We start from the raw sequence: 15157 nt of genomic DNA on the forward strand, positions 1-15157 counted from the left end.
CGTCGGTCGCCCGGCCAGTGGGGCTGGGGGAGGCGGGCTGGCGGGCAGCGCCTCCACCGCGAGGAATTTTGGTGTGTAAACCCTAGTAAGTCAGGGGTCCGGGGAGGCTTTGGGATCTCCGTCCCGGGCAGAATTCCGGTCGCAGTTTCCCTTTGATTCTGGCGGTTCTGGGACGAGCAGGAGGTAAGGACAGAGCGAGGAATGGGAACACCCGTGCTCCAGGGATGCTGGCTGGTGAACCAGCTGTCCTGAAAAAACTTCCTCATCTGGTAACCATCGCCTCCCAGCAGCCTCTGTGTTTGGAGAAACACTGAAAGGTTAGAGAAATACAAACTGAGGAGATGGGTCATTGCCCTATCAGGGCAGAATCTATTTTTTTCTCAAAGAGGTGTCAGGAGGTATTTTTCTGTGCCAGAGTGTCCAAGTGGAGATTTCTGATGGGAAGTACAGGCAAAGATTTTAGATTTCAGTATGAAGTTAATCTTAACCTTTGCTTTTAATATTAATAATTAAAAATAGCTGACTCAGTTAAGATGTTCTCAGTATCACGCTTACAGACATTAGTATCTTTTGTATGCCTGGTGACCCCATCTGGAACACAGTTTGCATTTCTGGACTCCTCAGTGCAGGACGGATGTTTGAAAACAGGAAGGAAATCAAAACAGATTAATGGAAGTGGCTGGGAATAGAAAGGTTTATTTAAAAGAAAATAATAAAGAAGATAAACGAGCAGATAAATGAATTACAGTGATAAAGGAGGGGCAATAAACATGCTTACAGCTGCAAGTACTAGCAGGGTATAAAATCCACGAGAACAAAGGGAATGATTTAACGTTATACATCATTCTTAACTGTTACTACGAGGAGGAGGTTGTTGTCTACATTATCACACGCAGCCTGTTGATTTATCCATCAGTGAGCACGATTCCCTGGGTTTCTGGTGACAGGGATGAGGGTTCGTACAGGGATGAGCACATACAGGGGTCTCTGACTGCAGTGCAGGTCAGTCATTGCCATGTAGGTACAGTTTTCTGGGGAAAAAAAATCGTCAGTAGTGTATTTGGTTATCAAAATCAGTCATTATGAATACAAAATGTGTTGGTACTGTTAATTAGTTTATTGAGACAGTGGTATGTCATGAAGTAAGTATAAATGTGTTGGTCTGGGCAGATTTGCAAATGTCCTGGGGAATCAGCTGCAGGGCCTCCAGGGCCGCGGTGGCTGGGGCTGGGAACACGTCTGAGCCACCTCATGCAGCTCCCCTGCCCACTCGGGTCGGAGGGGCAGGAGCAAACCATGGGCTGAACATCATGTCCAGAGGGACTAGACATGGTCCCAGGGTGGGTTGCACTGGGTTTCAGGGTGCAGCACAGGAATGACAGCGCTTGTCTGTCTTTGCTGCTTACAGGGGTGAGGATCCAGGCTGTTCACTGAGGGTGGTTTTCACTGTCATATATGCTGGCCTCTGTGCCATCTGGTAGCATCTGCAAAGCAAGAAAGTGTTGTGTGTTATGTCAGGGTCACTGGGTGTGCATTTCTCCAGTAAAAGTCTGAAGATTTCAAGTACGATGCATCAGACAGACAAAAACAAGCTAATTTTAACAGCTGTTTGCTCCAAGCCATTGTCTGCATCAAGGAGACACTGTGAAAAACAACATTCTCATACAGAGTGTAAAGCAATGTAATTTTCCCCCCTGCCTCCTAGGAGGTTATATTTGTTCAGTGCCACTCAAGCTGATGTTGGGATGTTCTGGTTAACAGACCTGCAGGGCACATCGTTAGCTTGCTGTCAGATGTTTTTTTCTTGGTCTGTAGCAGTGTGTAGGCAGAACCTCTTCTTGCAGAGGGGAATTTTGTGATTAACTTTGGGGCTCTTGGTCCAGCAAACCTCCCCCCAAACTGAAATCCTGTGATATGCAAACTGCGGACATCAGGTGATGTCCAACCTCACCAGTGGCTGCAGCCTAGCTGTCTGTTTCACCACTTTCAGCAGAGGGGTGGGAGTTCATTCCCACCTTCCTAGGAATGCATCTGCCTCCTGTACACCCAAATAGCCATTTGGGAACATGGCTTATGAAAATCCTGAAGGCGAGCAGGAGCTAGAGTATTTCTCATCTGTATGTACCCACCAAGAAGAAGAGTTATGGTCTTTTCTCTTTGGTAAATGAATGTTACCGACACTGTGTTTGCTTTCTTTGGAGGGGAGAACCCTGCTGGGTTATATCAGAGGCTGTTACGAAACTTGCTTGCACAAATTACTGATGCTTATTTAGGAAGCAGCAGTGCAGGTCTGTGGTCTACAGTCTGCGTTGATTTTGCAGTGAGTTTCAGGGTGTACTCATTAGTTTTAGACTGGCTGGTTTGCTGTCTGATTCCTGAAGAGCTGTCTCTCTGGCCATGAGTTCCTGTGGAAGCTGAAGCTCCTTTACCATAGGTGAGGGAGAGTTAAATGGAGAAGGTACAGGGGAATATCGACTCAGGGACAGAGCTGTCTCGCTTGAAGAGCAAGAAACCTGTCTGATGCTATGGTATTTCTGAGTGTGGGTTTCTTTCTTAAGAATGCTCTAGTGCCTTGTCAAGATACAGCATGACTTGGAAAATGCTGGCATTTGTATTGCATATGTTGGACACATAAATGAACATGTGCTGCACATGGGAAGGGGGGCAGCTACAAGCAGTAACTTTGTATTTTCTGCTGCTGTGCTCTGTGTCTGACACAATGTGATGAACACAGTATGAGGCTGCACATTCAACACCGTTCTCCCTTCTGCCCTGGGGCTGACTGCATGGCATAAACTGTCAGAAATCCCCTGCTTTGGCAGGCGCTGACCAAATCATCTCTGGACCTTTCTACAGACAGACCACATAAAGAGGGCTCCTAAACACTTTTGGCGGAATGTTCCCTTTGAAATAGGAAGTGTATCAATTGACTTTGTTAACAATCAGAACTTCAGTTCTCTGTTCTCCCCTTCTGTTGTACTGTAGCTGCAACATCACCCTGCCAGTGCTAAAACCACATGCAAACTCATGATGTTGAAGCTACCTAGGCACAGTATAGGCATTCTTGGGCTTCCCTGTATGGGTAGACTTAAAACTGCCTGAGCCTTTGTCTGTGCTTAAGCTCTTCTGAGATCTCCTCCAGCCTTTGCATTTGGCTGTTTTGCCCAAACAGCCCCATTTGGCAGGTGAACTCATTGCATCTAGTGGAGTTGGCTGTTGTACTTTTTGGGTCTCAGCTGAAACTGTAAAGCAGATACTGAAGTTAGTCAATCTGGCACAGCAGTGCTGTGTTTAAGGTGCTGTGAATGTGCAGAAATCAGGAAAAATAATCTGCATTTTTAAGTTGAAGAAATGAATGAGAATGTTGCCGCGCTTTAAGTCACTTTAGTACAGTGAGCTTACCCGCTTTCTGCTAGTTTATTTATATAGTGTCTTATGTAATAAACACGTAGTTGATTATCTGAGCCTTGATCAAATTATTCTTGTTTTATTCATGTTGCTTGGCAATGTCTCATTTACTGGTGAGTGCTGGTAGCAACTTCAAAGCCTCCAGAGCACTTTGAAATCCATAAAATGAATGTGCCTGCCCAACCCAATAATGTTTCTTGCTCCTGTGCACACTGCTCTTGTGCAAATCCTGTGCGCTCACCTGCCTCCCTGTAACTTTTCTTCTTCTGTCACCCTTTTGCATCTCAGACATAACCAAGAGTCACCTACAACATAAACAGCTCATTTTGCCATCACTGCCAATGTACTCCTGTGAAATATGAGCTGGAATATTTAGCTGCTAAGAGTATAATTGCTTTTGCTCATGATCAGTAAACAGGCAAAAGTATTTAAATACAGTTATTGAGTTTGGCACACAGAAGGCTTGTCAAGAGAAATGCATCAATTTGTGTTGCTTGTCTGGTTTTCTTCTCCTCCCCAAGCTTTGTTTTCACCATGTTTTTCATAGCATTTCTTCTCTGACTGTGTAGCTTTTCCTAGCCTTGGTGATCCAGTGGCTCTCTCACACAGGTTTTATGGTGCTACTTGTGTCCAGTGGCAGCTGGAAGGACAGGCTGCTGTCCTCTTGCATGTGTGCTTAGCTTATACTTGGAGCATGCCTTGCTGGTGTCTTGTCATTAGTTTTGCTTTGTTGCAAGCTGACAACAGCCATTATTTTTATTAGTGAAGAGGCTGGAAGAGGACTTAGTATCGTGGTGAGGCTGATTATCACCTCGCCTGTCCCAGTGGAGTCTGTGTGAATGTAATGCGGGTCATAACGCCTTGTTTTCTCTTAAAGTTCTGTGACTCCATCATTAGCTATGTGTTTTAATTTGTTTTCTTTCTTACTGGCAATTACAGCTGTAATAGTCAGCTCCTGCACACTTCTTTTCAGGCCTTATTGGCTAGTCAGTGTTGTTGAAAGAGATTAGCACTGCAGTGGTCTATGCTGTTGTTTGAATTTGGACCTTGCACGTAGCCTGATGAGCTGTCAGGGATGCAATTAGTGAGAGCAGTGGTCCCTTGCCATTAGTGACAACAGTGGGTTTTCACGCAGGGAGGGGGTGTCGCTGTCTGTGGGAGTGATAGAGCTATTTAATGCTGTTAAACATCAGGACATCATCGCAAGATGCTTTGGCTCTCTTTAGCATCTGTCAAAAACCTCATCAGTAGGACTAAGCTGGTGAACTAGAGTGATATATATTTTTTTTTCAGCTATCTTTGATTTTAGAAATAAGAAAAGGAGCATTTCAGAGGGAGGATGGTGGGGGGAGTGAGGTGTGGTCACTCCACTACTGGTGTGCGGCCACGTCCTGCTCAGTGCCAGCCCGTTGTTCCCCTCCCTGCTGGGAAACCCTGAGAGGTTTTAGAAATGTTTGGAAATAGACATCCAAGAGCTCTTGTTTAAGTATAAGAAATCTGTGGTGATGAAAGGAAAGAAAGAGTCACAGGATTTCCTATGCAGTCGTGTATAATATTTAGTAATATTTCTAGAGTTTTGAAAATTTTCATGCCCTCTCCAGGACTTTGTGTAGAAAACTGTAAGTTCTGTTAAGTTCTGTTTACCACACAAATAATCCTTTTTTTTTTTTTTAAGATTGCAAAAGCTTCTGCCGTTTTGTTTTTTTTTTTAAATTCTGACACCAGTTTCCTTTTAAATGTGATACTAGACCCAAATGGGCTCATGACTTTTTCCAGACAATTCAGCATCGTTTCTGGACAATTAAGTATAAACTTCTGAGAAGTGAAGAATGCTTGATTTATTCATAAAACTTTGAGCATGACGATACTCTTTGAGAAACACGTGAATTAACCCTACTCTCATCACTTGTTGACACGTGTACTCACTGTTACTCTTCCTGCTGCGTGCGTTGATGTGGTGCGGTGTGTTTGGTCCACTGCAGTGGAACACTTTCACCAGTCCAAATGTGGGCATTTCCAGTGACTCTGTGTTTATTTCTTCAGGACATTAGTGACGTAACAGAGAGTCTTAATAAGCAGCTTCCAACCAACACAGATTTAGTTTTTGTGAAAGAGGTGGCGTTTTTAGCAGGGAATATGAATTTCCTTTGCAGTTACCCTTTGCAGATTTTTAAGCTGCAGGGAACAACTCGTATGCCACTCTATGTGCTCCCTGCTGCACAACACCTCTGTAACCTGGTGCGCAGTGCGATGATGCCGTCTTCTGGTAAAGACTACAAAATACACTTAGGAGGTGCCTATCTTCCCCCCCCCTTCTCATTATCCAGTGTCACAATGTTGGGCCTTAGAAATCTGCCTTGAAAACACTGCTGTCTTCCTGGGAAGCATTTGGTCCTTTCTCAGTTGAAGTAAGTAGTCTCGGGCAACACAAAACTCCACTCAGCAGTGTGTTTCCACAGGGGACCTCCTAGCCATTCTCTGCAAGACCACCAGTAAGAGGATAGATGGAAACCAAAATAGCTTCTCCTTTCACCACTGCAGTAGTGGTGCTCCTGATGTGGAGATGTGAATCGTTTCCAGCGTCCCTAAAACTTCCATGCAGTCTCTACCTCTTTTGCATTCTACTGCTAACTATTTTTAACTTGAGCTAAATCCCAAGTTCCTGTAGCTTGTCAGTCTGCTCTCAAGAGGCAGCACCTTATCCTGGATGCCGATGAGGTGTGTTGTGTAAGCACACATGGTAGCTGTGTACAGGGCAGTGTTTTGTGCAGGCTGCCAGGCTGGCGGGGCTGGAAGGGCTGGAGTCCAAGTGACCTGTGGCTGACACCCTTGTTTTTATTCAGTGAGTTGAAATGCAGCATCAAAGCCAAAAATCCTCAAAGCCAGAAGCTGTTTAAACCTGTCTCGATACTGCATGCCTTCACATGGTTACCTATAACATTGCTGATAATACTTTGTTTCCCCAATCTCACCTGCTCTGCGAGGATGCGCTGCAGCATTGCTCACTCATGGGAAGCAGTTGGCCCGCTATGGTACATGGCAGAGCAATTGTGCACAGGTTCTGAGGCCATCTCATTTTTTTAAGGCGAAACTACAATATATTGTGTTATTTGAGAAATAGCATGTTGCTGTGATAGTGTAGAGGCATGCCCAGGTACCAGTGCAGCCCATGATCAGCACTGGCAATGGAATTGGGTGATCTGTGAAGCAAAGCGGAGCCTTTTATCTGTTGGCCTTGGGTGCTGATCCAGCACTGGTCCAGGTCGGTGCTTGTTGGATACTGTCTGAAAGCAGCAATTTGGCTTAAGGTCTCTAGCTGGTCTTTTTGAGACATTTGGGCTGATCAATTGTGAAGCTTCCTGGTGGGGGTGAGAGAAGTCTCCTAACAGGGTGTTGAGCCAGTGCACACTTGCAGCCCCTTGCACCAGAGATTTGCAGTACCCACGAGCAGTTCTGCACCCCCCTGCTTGTGCTGCCTGTGCCCAGAGGAGAGGTGCCAGCTCCTCTCCTGTGGCTGGGGTGCTTCCAGCAGATGATGGGATCTGTTCGCAGGCTTTTAGATCTGGTGGTCCCTGAATGGACTAGGGAAGGTAACACAACCTACCTAGCAGGGCAAGATGAGCTTGCAGTGCTGTCCTGAGATAACTGAACTGACAGGGAAATGGCAGGAGAGGAAAACTTCAGCAGAGACAGAAGGTGTCCTCAGTGAAACATCCCTGATAGAGGGGCTTTGTGCTGGAGGCTGTGGTGGTGACAGGTGAGCACTGGCACCTCTGTCGCGTGGCCATCCCACTCTGAACTGAGTTGATGTTTTATAACTCCTGATGCATGACATTTCTGATGGGGAACATGAAGGAACAGAGAGGTGTTTTCAGCAGCTCCTGTTGTCTGTTGTTGGGACTGTGTGCCCAGTGGTGGCTGGCTGTGGCTGGAGATGCAGGCTCACCAGTGCATGACTGCTGCCTGCAAAATGATGGTGAAGTAAAAGCCCTGGTCTCCCACCTCCTGCAGATCAGATTGAAGCCCAATGGGAGCTGGAAGGGAAGATGCAGTTTAGGATCTAGCTGAGGTGACAGCCAAAGACACCATAGGTACAGGGTCCTCAGCCTGCTTTGAAATGGACTTGGCAAGCTCTGGACAGGGTGATTTTTGTGGAGAAGGGGGGTAGAGAAAGCTCTTGCCTTACATACAGGACAGCCACTGAAACTTCATGGGCAGACAGCAGCAGAGCCAACGTGGGTTTGTAGGAACAGCATTGTATCAGCTAAAGGCTTTGTCTGCATTGCCCTAGCATGGTGGGTTTACACTGTGTCAGCACTTTGCAGTGTGTTGCCGTGTCCTTTTTGATCCTCTCTGAATAGCCCAAAGGCAGATTCACTGCATGTAAGCACTACCTTTAGGTCTGCCCATGCGGCTGTGCTAACCCTGCCCACAGCTTTGGTTTTGGATTTCCTGTGAATGTTAACTGATCCAAAAAAAACCCCAAACCCATACAGTTGCATCTGTGAGTCTTCCGTCCTCAGTTTCTGGTGGTTCCTTGATTAATACACAAGTATTAACAGGTATTAATCACTGCAGTGAACCTGCGGGTGCCATAAGAGGGAATGCTTTTAGTGTGCCTGCCCAGCAGAAATTTTAGGTGAGCATTATGAACTGGCAAGTAAGCTCTGACTCTTGCTGATGCTTCCCCTGAAGGGCTTAACTGCATCCAGAGTTATTCTGCAGCATGTTCTGCAGTAGCTGTCATGCTCTTTGCTTCCACTGTGCTTTTATCAGGCTACATTTTCTACTGCGATAACTTAATGAGCACTTGTACTTTTTTATGCCTTTATTTAATGACTGTGTGATGAGTCCTGTCTCACAAATTGCTGTGGTTTTTTGCACACTGAAGGCTAGCTGACTTTAGAGAGCCCCTTTTCCTTTTTGCAGGGAGCATCACTTTCATCTGAAAAGGTTTCTGGGATAGACAGAATGGCTGTGCACTGAAAAAAATAACACCTTTTTTTGTAATCCTGTAAGAGACTTAACACAGCCAAGATTTTCTGATGAGATACGCCTCAGTGCTCCCTGCTGCTCACAATATTTCTTGTGTTCAGGGCATGCTCAGGGTGTTTCACGTCAGGATTTTTACCACAGTTTGTTAGGGATCTAGGAAAAGTCCCTGTATAGCGCGTTCCAAATCAAGCAGGTTTTCCTCATGTGAAATGGGTAGTTTATTTTCCTCTGAGGCGACACTCCTGCTTGCTTAGAGGAGCTTTCTGGGAATACTTAGCTGCTGTTTCCATGCAACAACCAATTTTTCTTCACTGACATGCATTCACTGTGGATTTTCTGATTGAAAGTGCGTGTATATAACCTTTCATTTGCATGTTTCTCATCAACAGCTAAATTTCATTACCTTCTAACTCTCTTTTGCCTTTTTTTACAGATAAACTGTGTGACTTTCCCCCACCCTGACGTAATGCCAGAGCAGCAGTTGCTGAAACCTTCGGAGTGGAGCTACTGTGATTATTTCTGGGTAAGTAGGCAGTCAGCCACATGCCATATTGCAGCTCCTGAGCTTCCAAAAAAGTGGAACAGCTTGATTAGTGGTACAAAGTACAAGAGAATTGGAGCTGAAATGCAGTGTGTTAGGGCAGCACCAGGGTGTCTGAGGATGCCAGTGAAGATGAGGTAGAAACCATCTAACCGGACTCAGATGTGGGTGAAGAGTGTCCAGTAAAGGCAAGGTCAGCTGTCAGGAGTTGATTTTGGTCAGGAAATGGGGAGGATGTAGGACAAACTACATGTCTCAGAATACCACAGCCAAAAGGGCTGTGCAGCAGGAGGGAGGATAGCGAGGTGGCTGGCAAGGAATATTATTTCATTGTTTCCCAGAGCACGAGAGCTAGGGATACACAAGGAAGCTGAGGGTATCACATTTAAAACAAGCAGATAGTTACAAATTTTGCATTTAATTGTAAAACTCACTCCCATGGATAAATGAGTTTTTTAAAGAATGAGGTTTGTGAAGGACAGGACTATTAGTAGCTCTTAAATTGAGTAGTTTTAATGCAGCCTTCAGCATGGGAGGTCTGCAGTGGCTGTGTTTCTGTGTGTGCCCTCTCATGCTTAGCTCCTCTTTCAGGATCCTGAATCATATTAAAATGATACAGTAGTCCTTCAAGTGTGGAGCTGATTGATAGAAAAAAATCTTCCACTGGAAAACTGGGGGTTTTGGGGGGGGGGGGAATACTACCTCAATAATGAAGATTTTATGAATTTCACATGTCTTTTCAGTTACCAGTTATTGAAGTCCTTCCATTAAAAAAAAAAAAAAAAAGAGATTCACTTACAAAAAAGTGTAGCTGTTGGAGGCACAGTAGCACTTCCCCTCGTGCATGCTCAGCGTTGGTGTGAGGACTAATGGCCATAACTTTCTAGAATACACTGACATACTTGCAAATGGTCCCATTACCAAACCATCAAAGTTTCTTCATTTTCTTCCAGTCTTCTGATCCCAATAAGCACTAAATCATTAATGGTATATAAGCTTATTTTTTGCATGTGTCTTACAGATGCCCTGCTTGGTTCTTTCTATTTAGGCTTGGCCACTGCTTGGCTCCTTGGGTTTGGTCACATCTCCACTTAAATTCCACTTAAAGCTGTCTTTCTCCTGCAAACTTTTATCCTCCCATAGCTCCGCTCCCAGGACTTTCCTCTTGTTCGGCCTTGTCGTCCGTGGTCTGCCCATGACTCACCCTCCCTCTTCGATCAACTCCACTCCTGTTGTTTGAGCTGCCCGGTGCCTGGTGTGGTGTCCTACAAGTCTCACACTTTGATTAATGTGGCATTTTTCTCTGTGCAAACGTGCAGCATCCAGCATATTGGAGCAAAACCTGTGGTCCTTAGGGAAGTGTTCTTTGGGCCTGTTTGTTGGAAGAGGGTAGGAAATGAAATTCTGAAATAGGGAAAAGCAGGAGAGGAGAGAGAGAAAAGAGGCAGCAGAGAGAAGACTGTGTTGGTCCTTGTAGCAACCCTGAGAGTCAGTGGAACAAAGGGTGGAAAGGGCTGTGTGGGAAACAAACAGTGAAAGATGGGATATATGGCAGTAACCTATTGAACAAGTTGCTGGTTTACCCTGCTTTATAGGAGATCTGTGCAGACTGGCTGTATTTTTCTGAGTGCAAATCATGGTTGAACTTGACAGTCTATTAAAGGTTGTTTAGGGCTGCGTTACCCCTGGAAGGAGCAGCAGTGTCCTCCCATCTCCCCCAGCAGTTCCCTTGTGCTGGCTCCAGGATCCCTTCTTCTCTTTGCAGGGTGAGCTGTCAGGGCTCATGCTTGCTGGAGCCAGCCCAGAGGCATCATCAGGTATGAAAGGCCATGGGCAGAAGGGAAGGCAAGGCTGCTGCTTTGGCCCCAACATAGTCTCATGCTAGCTAAAGATAACTGTAAAACTTCCTTTTTTTAATTAAAAAAAGAAATAAGAGGAAGGGGAAAGAGAAAGTGTTGGACTCTTCCTCTGAGAGGTGCTAAGGTGCTGCGACCATCAGCTGTTATCAGAGCAGGGCTCTTCGGACACCACTGCTGCCTGTTGCTTGGACTCCTTGGGCAATTGCTGCTGGGAACTGCGTGTCTATGTTTTTGATCCCAGTGTCTTTTTGTTGAACTTCCTTTTTCCTTCTAGGCTGATAAAAAGGATTCACAAGGGAACAATACAGTGTCGGGATTTGAAATTCTTCTTCAAAAGCAACTTAAAGGGAAACAAATGCAGAAAGAAATGGCAGAGTTTGTTCGAGAAAGGTAATTAGCACTTTGCTATCAAATTAATTATTTATAGCAATTTTTTTTTCCTGATTTAAATATTCCTTTGGTACATTAATGATGTAGCTTAACTGTGTAAAAGGTACGCTACCAATTCTTAAAGAACATTTAATATTTCTTTAATGTCCATCCACACTCTCCAGTCTTCCCCAGCTCTCACTTGTCTCTCCCTGCTGTGCTTGTCTCAGTTGCATTGCACACAGGCTGTCCGTTTAGATAGAGGGAGCCAAGAAGGTTTTAAGCTGCAGATTCAAGGAAAAAACATGGACATGGGAAAAAAAGAGTAGAGGTGATATTTAGAAAGGAAATATTTTGTCTGAAAAATAGAGAAGCAATTTGTTGACATGAAGCATAGGCACAGTTTCCTAGAGGAAGATGTAAAAAGATATCACTTGGGACTTAAGCTGGTTATGGAGCTAAACTACACATACAGATAATTTAGAGTGAACCCCAAGTCATAAAGGCAGATGTTCCTACCAGAAAACTCCAGAATGCTATTAATGGTCTGTTGCTCTGCTGACACGGGAAGAGCACTGAGCACCAAACAAGCAGTTGATATATGCTCAGCTCAACCATGTACAGGAGATGATGTGACATCATTACTGATAAGTAGTGTCGCTATTATTTGAAATCACTTGTCGTGTGTCCAAGCCAGTGTAAATCATCTTGAGTATGATTCTCAAAACTTGAGAACGGCCCATAGGGAACAAGCAGTGTTTGCTCCCAGCAGAAAGGCAGAGCATGCTGATGGATGTTGTTGTGGTTTAACCCCAGCCAGCAACTAAGCACCACACAGCCGCTCACTCACTCCCCCCCATCCAGTGGGATGGGGGAGAAAATCAGGAAAAGAAGTAAAACTCCTGGGTTGAGATAAGAACGGTTTAATAGAACAGAAAAGAAGAAACTAATAATGATAATGATAACACTAATGAAATGACAACAGTAGTAATAAAAGGATTGGAATGTACAAATGATGCGCAGGGCAATTGCTCACCACCCGCCGACGGACACCCAGCCAGTCCCCGAGCGGCGAATTCCCTGCCCCCCCCTTCCCAGTTCCTAAACTAGATGGGACGTCCCATGGTATGGAATACACTGTTGGCCAGTTTGGGTCAGGTACCCTGGCTGGGCATGAGAAGCTGAAAAATCCTTGACTATAGTCTAAACACTACTGAGTAACAACTGAAAACATCATTGTTATCAACATTCTTCACATACTGAACTCAAAACATAGCACTGTACCAGCTACTAGGAAGACAGTTAACTCTATCCCAGCTGAAACCAGGACAATGTTCTCTTCTGGAGGCAGGACCAGTTGAAGGAGCTGCCTTCCTCTCTTAATGCCTCTATATTGGTGCTTGCTGCTGAGTTGGTATTGCCTTCCTGCTCCGCTGCTGCGGGCACAGCGTGGCTGTGCTGATGTAAATCAGTAGTGGTGGAAACATTAACGGGGCAACAAACAGGCACCTGTGTAGGCGTTTGAGGGGCAGTTCAATTGGGCAGAACTTGCAGATAGTTGCTTTCATTTGTGGTTTGTTTTCTTTCTCCCTCTTGTCTTTTTTTTTAGTATTAGGGATATGGCAGCAGTGGAGAAATGCAAAGTATAGCACAGGCAATAAAGATGGTCTGGTACAGGAGGTGCAGAGTGCCCAGCATCCACATGTGGTTCCTACTGCCTTTGATGTAAGACAGTCCAAGAGATAGTTGCCTCTCTGATCCATGAAAAAGTGTGACCAGAGGATGCAGGAAGAAGAAAGGACCAGCTGGCAAAGGAAAAATACAATTGAGAAATAGTCTTGCTAAGCTAGAAGATGAGGAGAAGGCAAGCAGAATTGTGATTGCCATGGCCAGGGAGAAGAGGAGGAAAGCTGCTCCAAAGGAAGTAATATATAATGAAATTTGACAGAAACAAAAGAAAGGAGCATTCAAGAGGGAGGGAAAGCTTGCATGAAATGAGAGAAAACAAGGAGAGAGCAGCTCTGACACTGGGAAGAGTCACGTTCGTGTCCTCGGTAGAGGAGGAAATAGGCACGTTATAGAAGAAAAGACAGAAAAGATTCACTGTGTGCTGGAAACAAGGTTTGGAATTGAGTGTGAAGAGGATCTAGATGGGAGGTATAAAAAGATGAATATATTTTTCTTCTGTTTAGAACAAATGATTCAGGATTGCTCTGTGTGGAAAAGGAGGAGGATAGTGTTGAGCTGGAGAGGTTACTCATGGAAATGAGAGCTCAGGCCATCAGGGGAACCTTTACATTCCCAGCTAAGAGGGAAGAAATACTGATAAGATTTTCATGATGACCATCAGGTGGCTCGGGGATTACAAGACCACATTTAGCTAGGGGTTTTCATGTCCAGAAAAATTCTCTCCATCTCTACAACAAGCCTTCTAGAGGTGAGGTTCAGACAGCTAATAAAAATAGCTTTAAATAGGAAGCTGGGATGAGATACAATAACCAGATTTCTTCATCAAATAACCAACAAGAGGCAATACTAACTGAATCTATTTTATCAGGTAGATGCTTCTAGAGGAGCTACTTGTAAATAGCAATCTTAGACTAAGCACTTATGTGTTCATTCAGTTCTTGTTGACAAAGGTAGGGTTATAATACAGACTTTGAATTTTAATAAGACGGATCTCAAGAAAGGGAGGAAAATAATTAGAAAATTGACTGAACTGAAAGATCAAGGGTGTGGGTGTGAAAGAAGGAAAAAATTACTTTAAATCAAAAGTGAAAATATGGTCCAGCATTTGTATTCCAGTAAGCACTCCAAAATGGCCAAGAAAATCTGCAGACTGCCCTGAATAGCATCACTCTCCAAGTATAATAAGTAGTGTTTTTATTAGCAAAGGAACACTGTCTTAAGCTTTTGGCCACTCACTTTTTAATTGAGCTGGGCTATGCTTCGAAAATTTAAAATAAATAGCAGAGTTTTTTAGCTACATGAAAAGAAACACAAGCAGGAGAATGGCTGTAGTGAGTCTGATGAAGGTCTGTGTAGCCCACTGACTTTAATCTGACCATGGCAGTACTGACTGTGTAAGAGGAAAAGAGCATGAGAGTCTCTGTCCTCCCAGCTTCTAATAACCAGAATTTGGGGGATTTCCAGAGCCAGAGTTTGCCTTAGGTCTGCCATGTTCAGCAGATACTTGTAAACATCTTCCACTGTTTGTCTAATCCTTTTGAGTATTTTTATATTTTTGACCACTGCAACAATTTGTAGAAGACTTCTGCAATTTATGCACTACAGGAAAAGTAATTATGCTTCTGTTGTCTGATAATTTCATTGTTGCCTCCTGATCTGGAGAAATAGTGTAAAAAGACTCATAGTCACTGTCTTCACACAGTGGCAGTTGTGTAGATGTCTGTCAGATATCCTCTATCACCTTTTCTCTGTGTTCCCCTAGTTGTCTTAATCTGTTTAGTTTCTTCTTGCATGGTAGTCACATCAGATCATCTTTGCCTCCCTTTGTAGCTCTCTAGTTTTTCTTCATTATAACATGGTGTGACTGAAACTATTTGAGTATGGGCACACAAAGTACTTTATTTCAAAGAAAAAAACAAACCAACAAACCTACAAAGCATAAGAGAGCAGGGAATAAACATCCAAAGAGCATCTAGAACTAATAAAGTCAAGACAGTATAGGTCAAAATGCGCTTAAAGTTTGTAATGCTTCTGACTACACAAGGAGTGAAATTCTGAAAGTTTTCAAACAAGTTAGTGGAAACAAGAAATGTAGGGGTTTTTTGGTGTGAAGGTGGAGTAATGGCAAAACAGCCGTGTGGATTTCTGGAGGAAGGCTCACAAGGCTCGGAAGTCCCTGTGTACTGATGTGTTGGTGTTTCACAGTCACCACAATCCAGAGTTCGCAGGGTGTTTAAATCGGCCAGGGCCAGGAGGCATATTTTTTTTCCCTTTTTGAGGTATATCTTCATCTTGG

General features: G+C 44.3%; 1 protein-coding gene across 1 annotated transcript in view; it reads left to right on the forward strand.

Moving 5' to 3' along the window:
- The window catches only part of GAS7 (growth arrest-specific 7), a 65658-nt gene that overhangs the window by 31398 nt on the left and 19103 nt on the right, over positions 1-15157 (forward strand). Inside the window, exons 5-8 of the mRNA XM_010568754.1 lie at positions 107-144; positions 3956-3971; positions 8837-8926; positions 11078-11193. Coding sequence (XP_010567056.1) covers positions 107-144; positions 3956-3971; positions 8837-8926; positions 11078-11193 — 260 coding nt within the window. The remainder of the gene's footprint in view (positions 1-106; positions 145-3955; positions 3972-8836; positions 8927-11077; positions 11194-15157) is intronic.

This window comes from Haliaeetus leucocephalus, unplaced genomic scaffold (genome assembly GCF_000737465.1).
Source record: "Haliaeetus leucocephalus isolate CR32 unplaced genomic scaffold, Haliaeetus_leucocephalus-4.0 Scaffold252, whole genome shotgun sequence".
Classification (NCBI taxonomy): Eukaryota; Metazoa; Chordata; class Aves; order Accipitriformes; family Accipitridae; genus Haliaeetus; species Haliaeetus leucocephalus.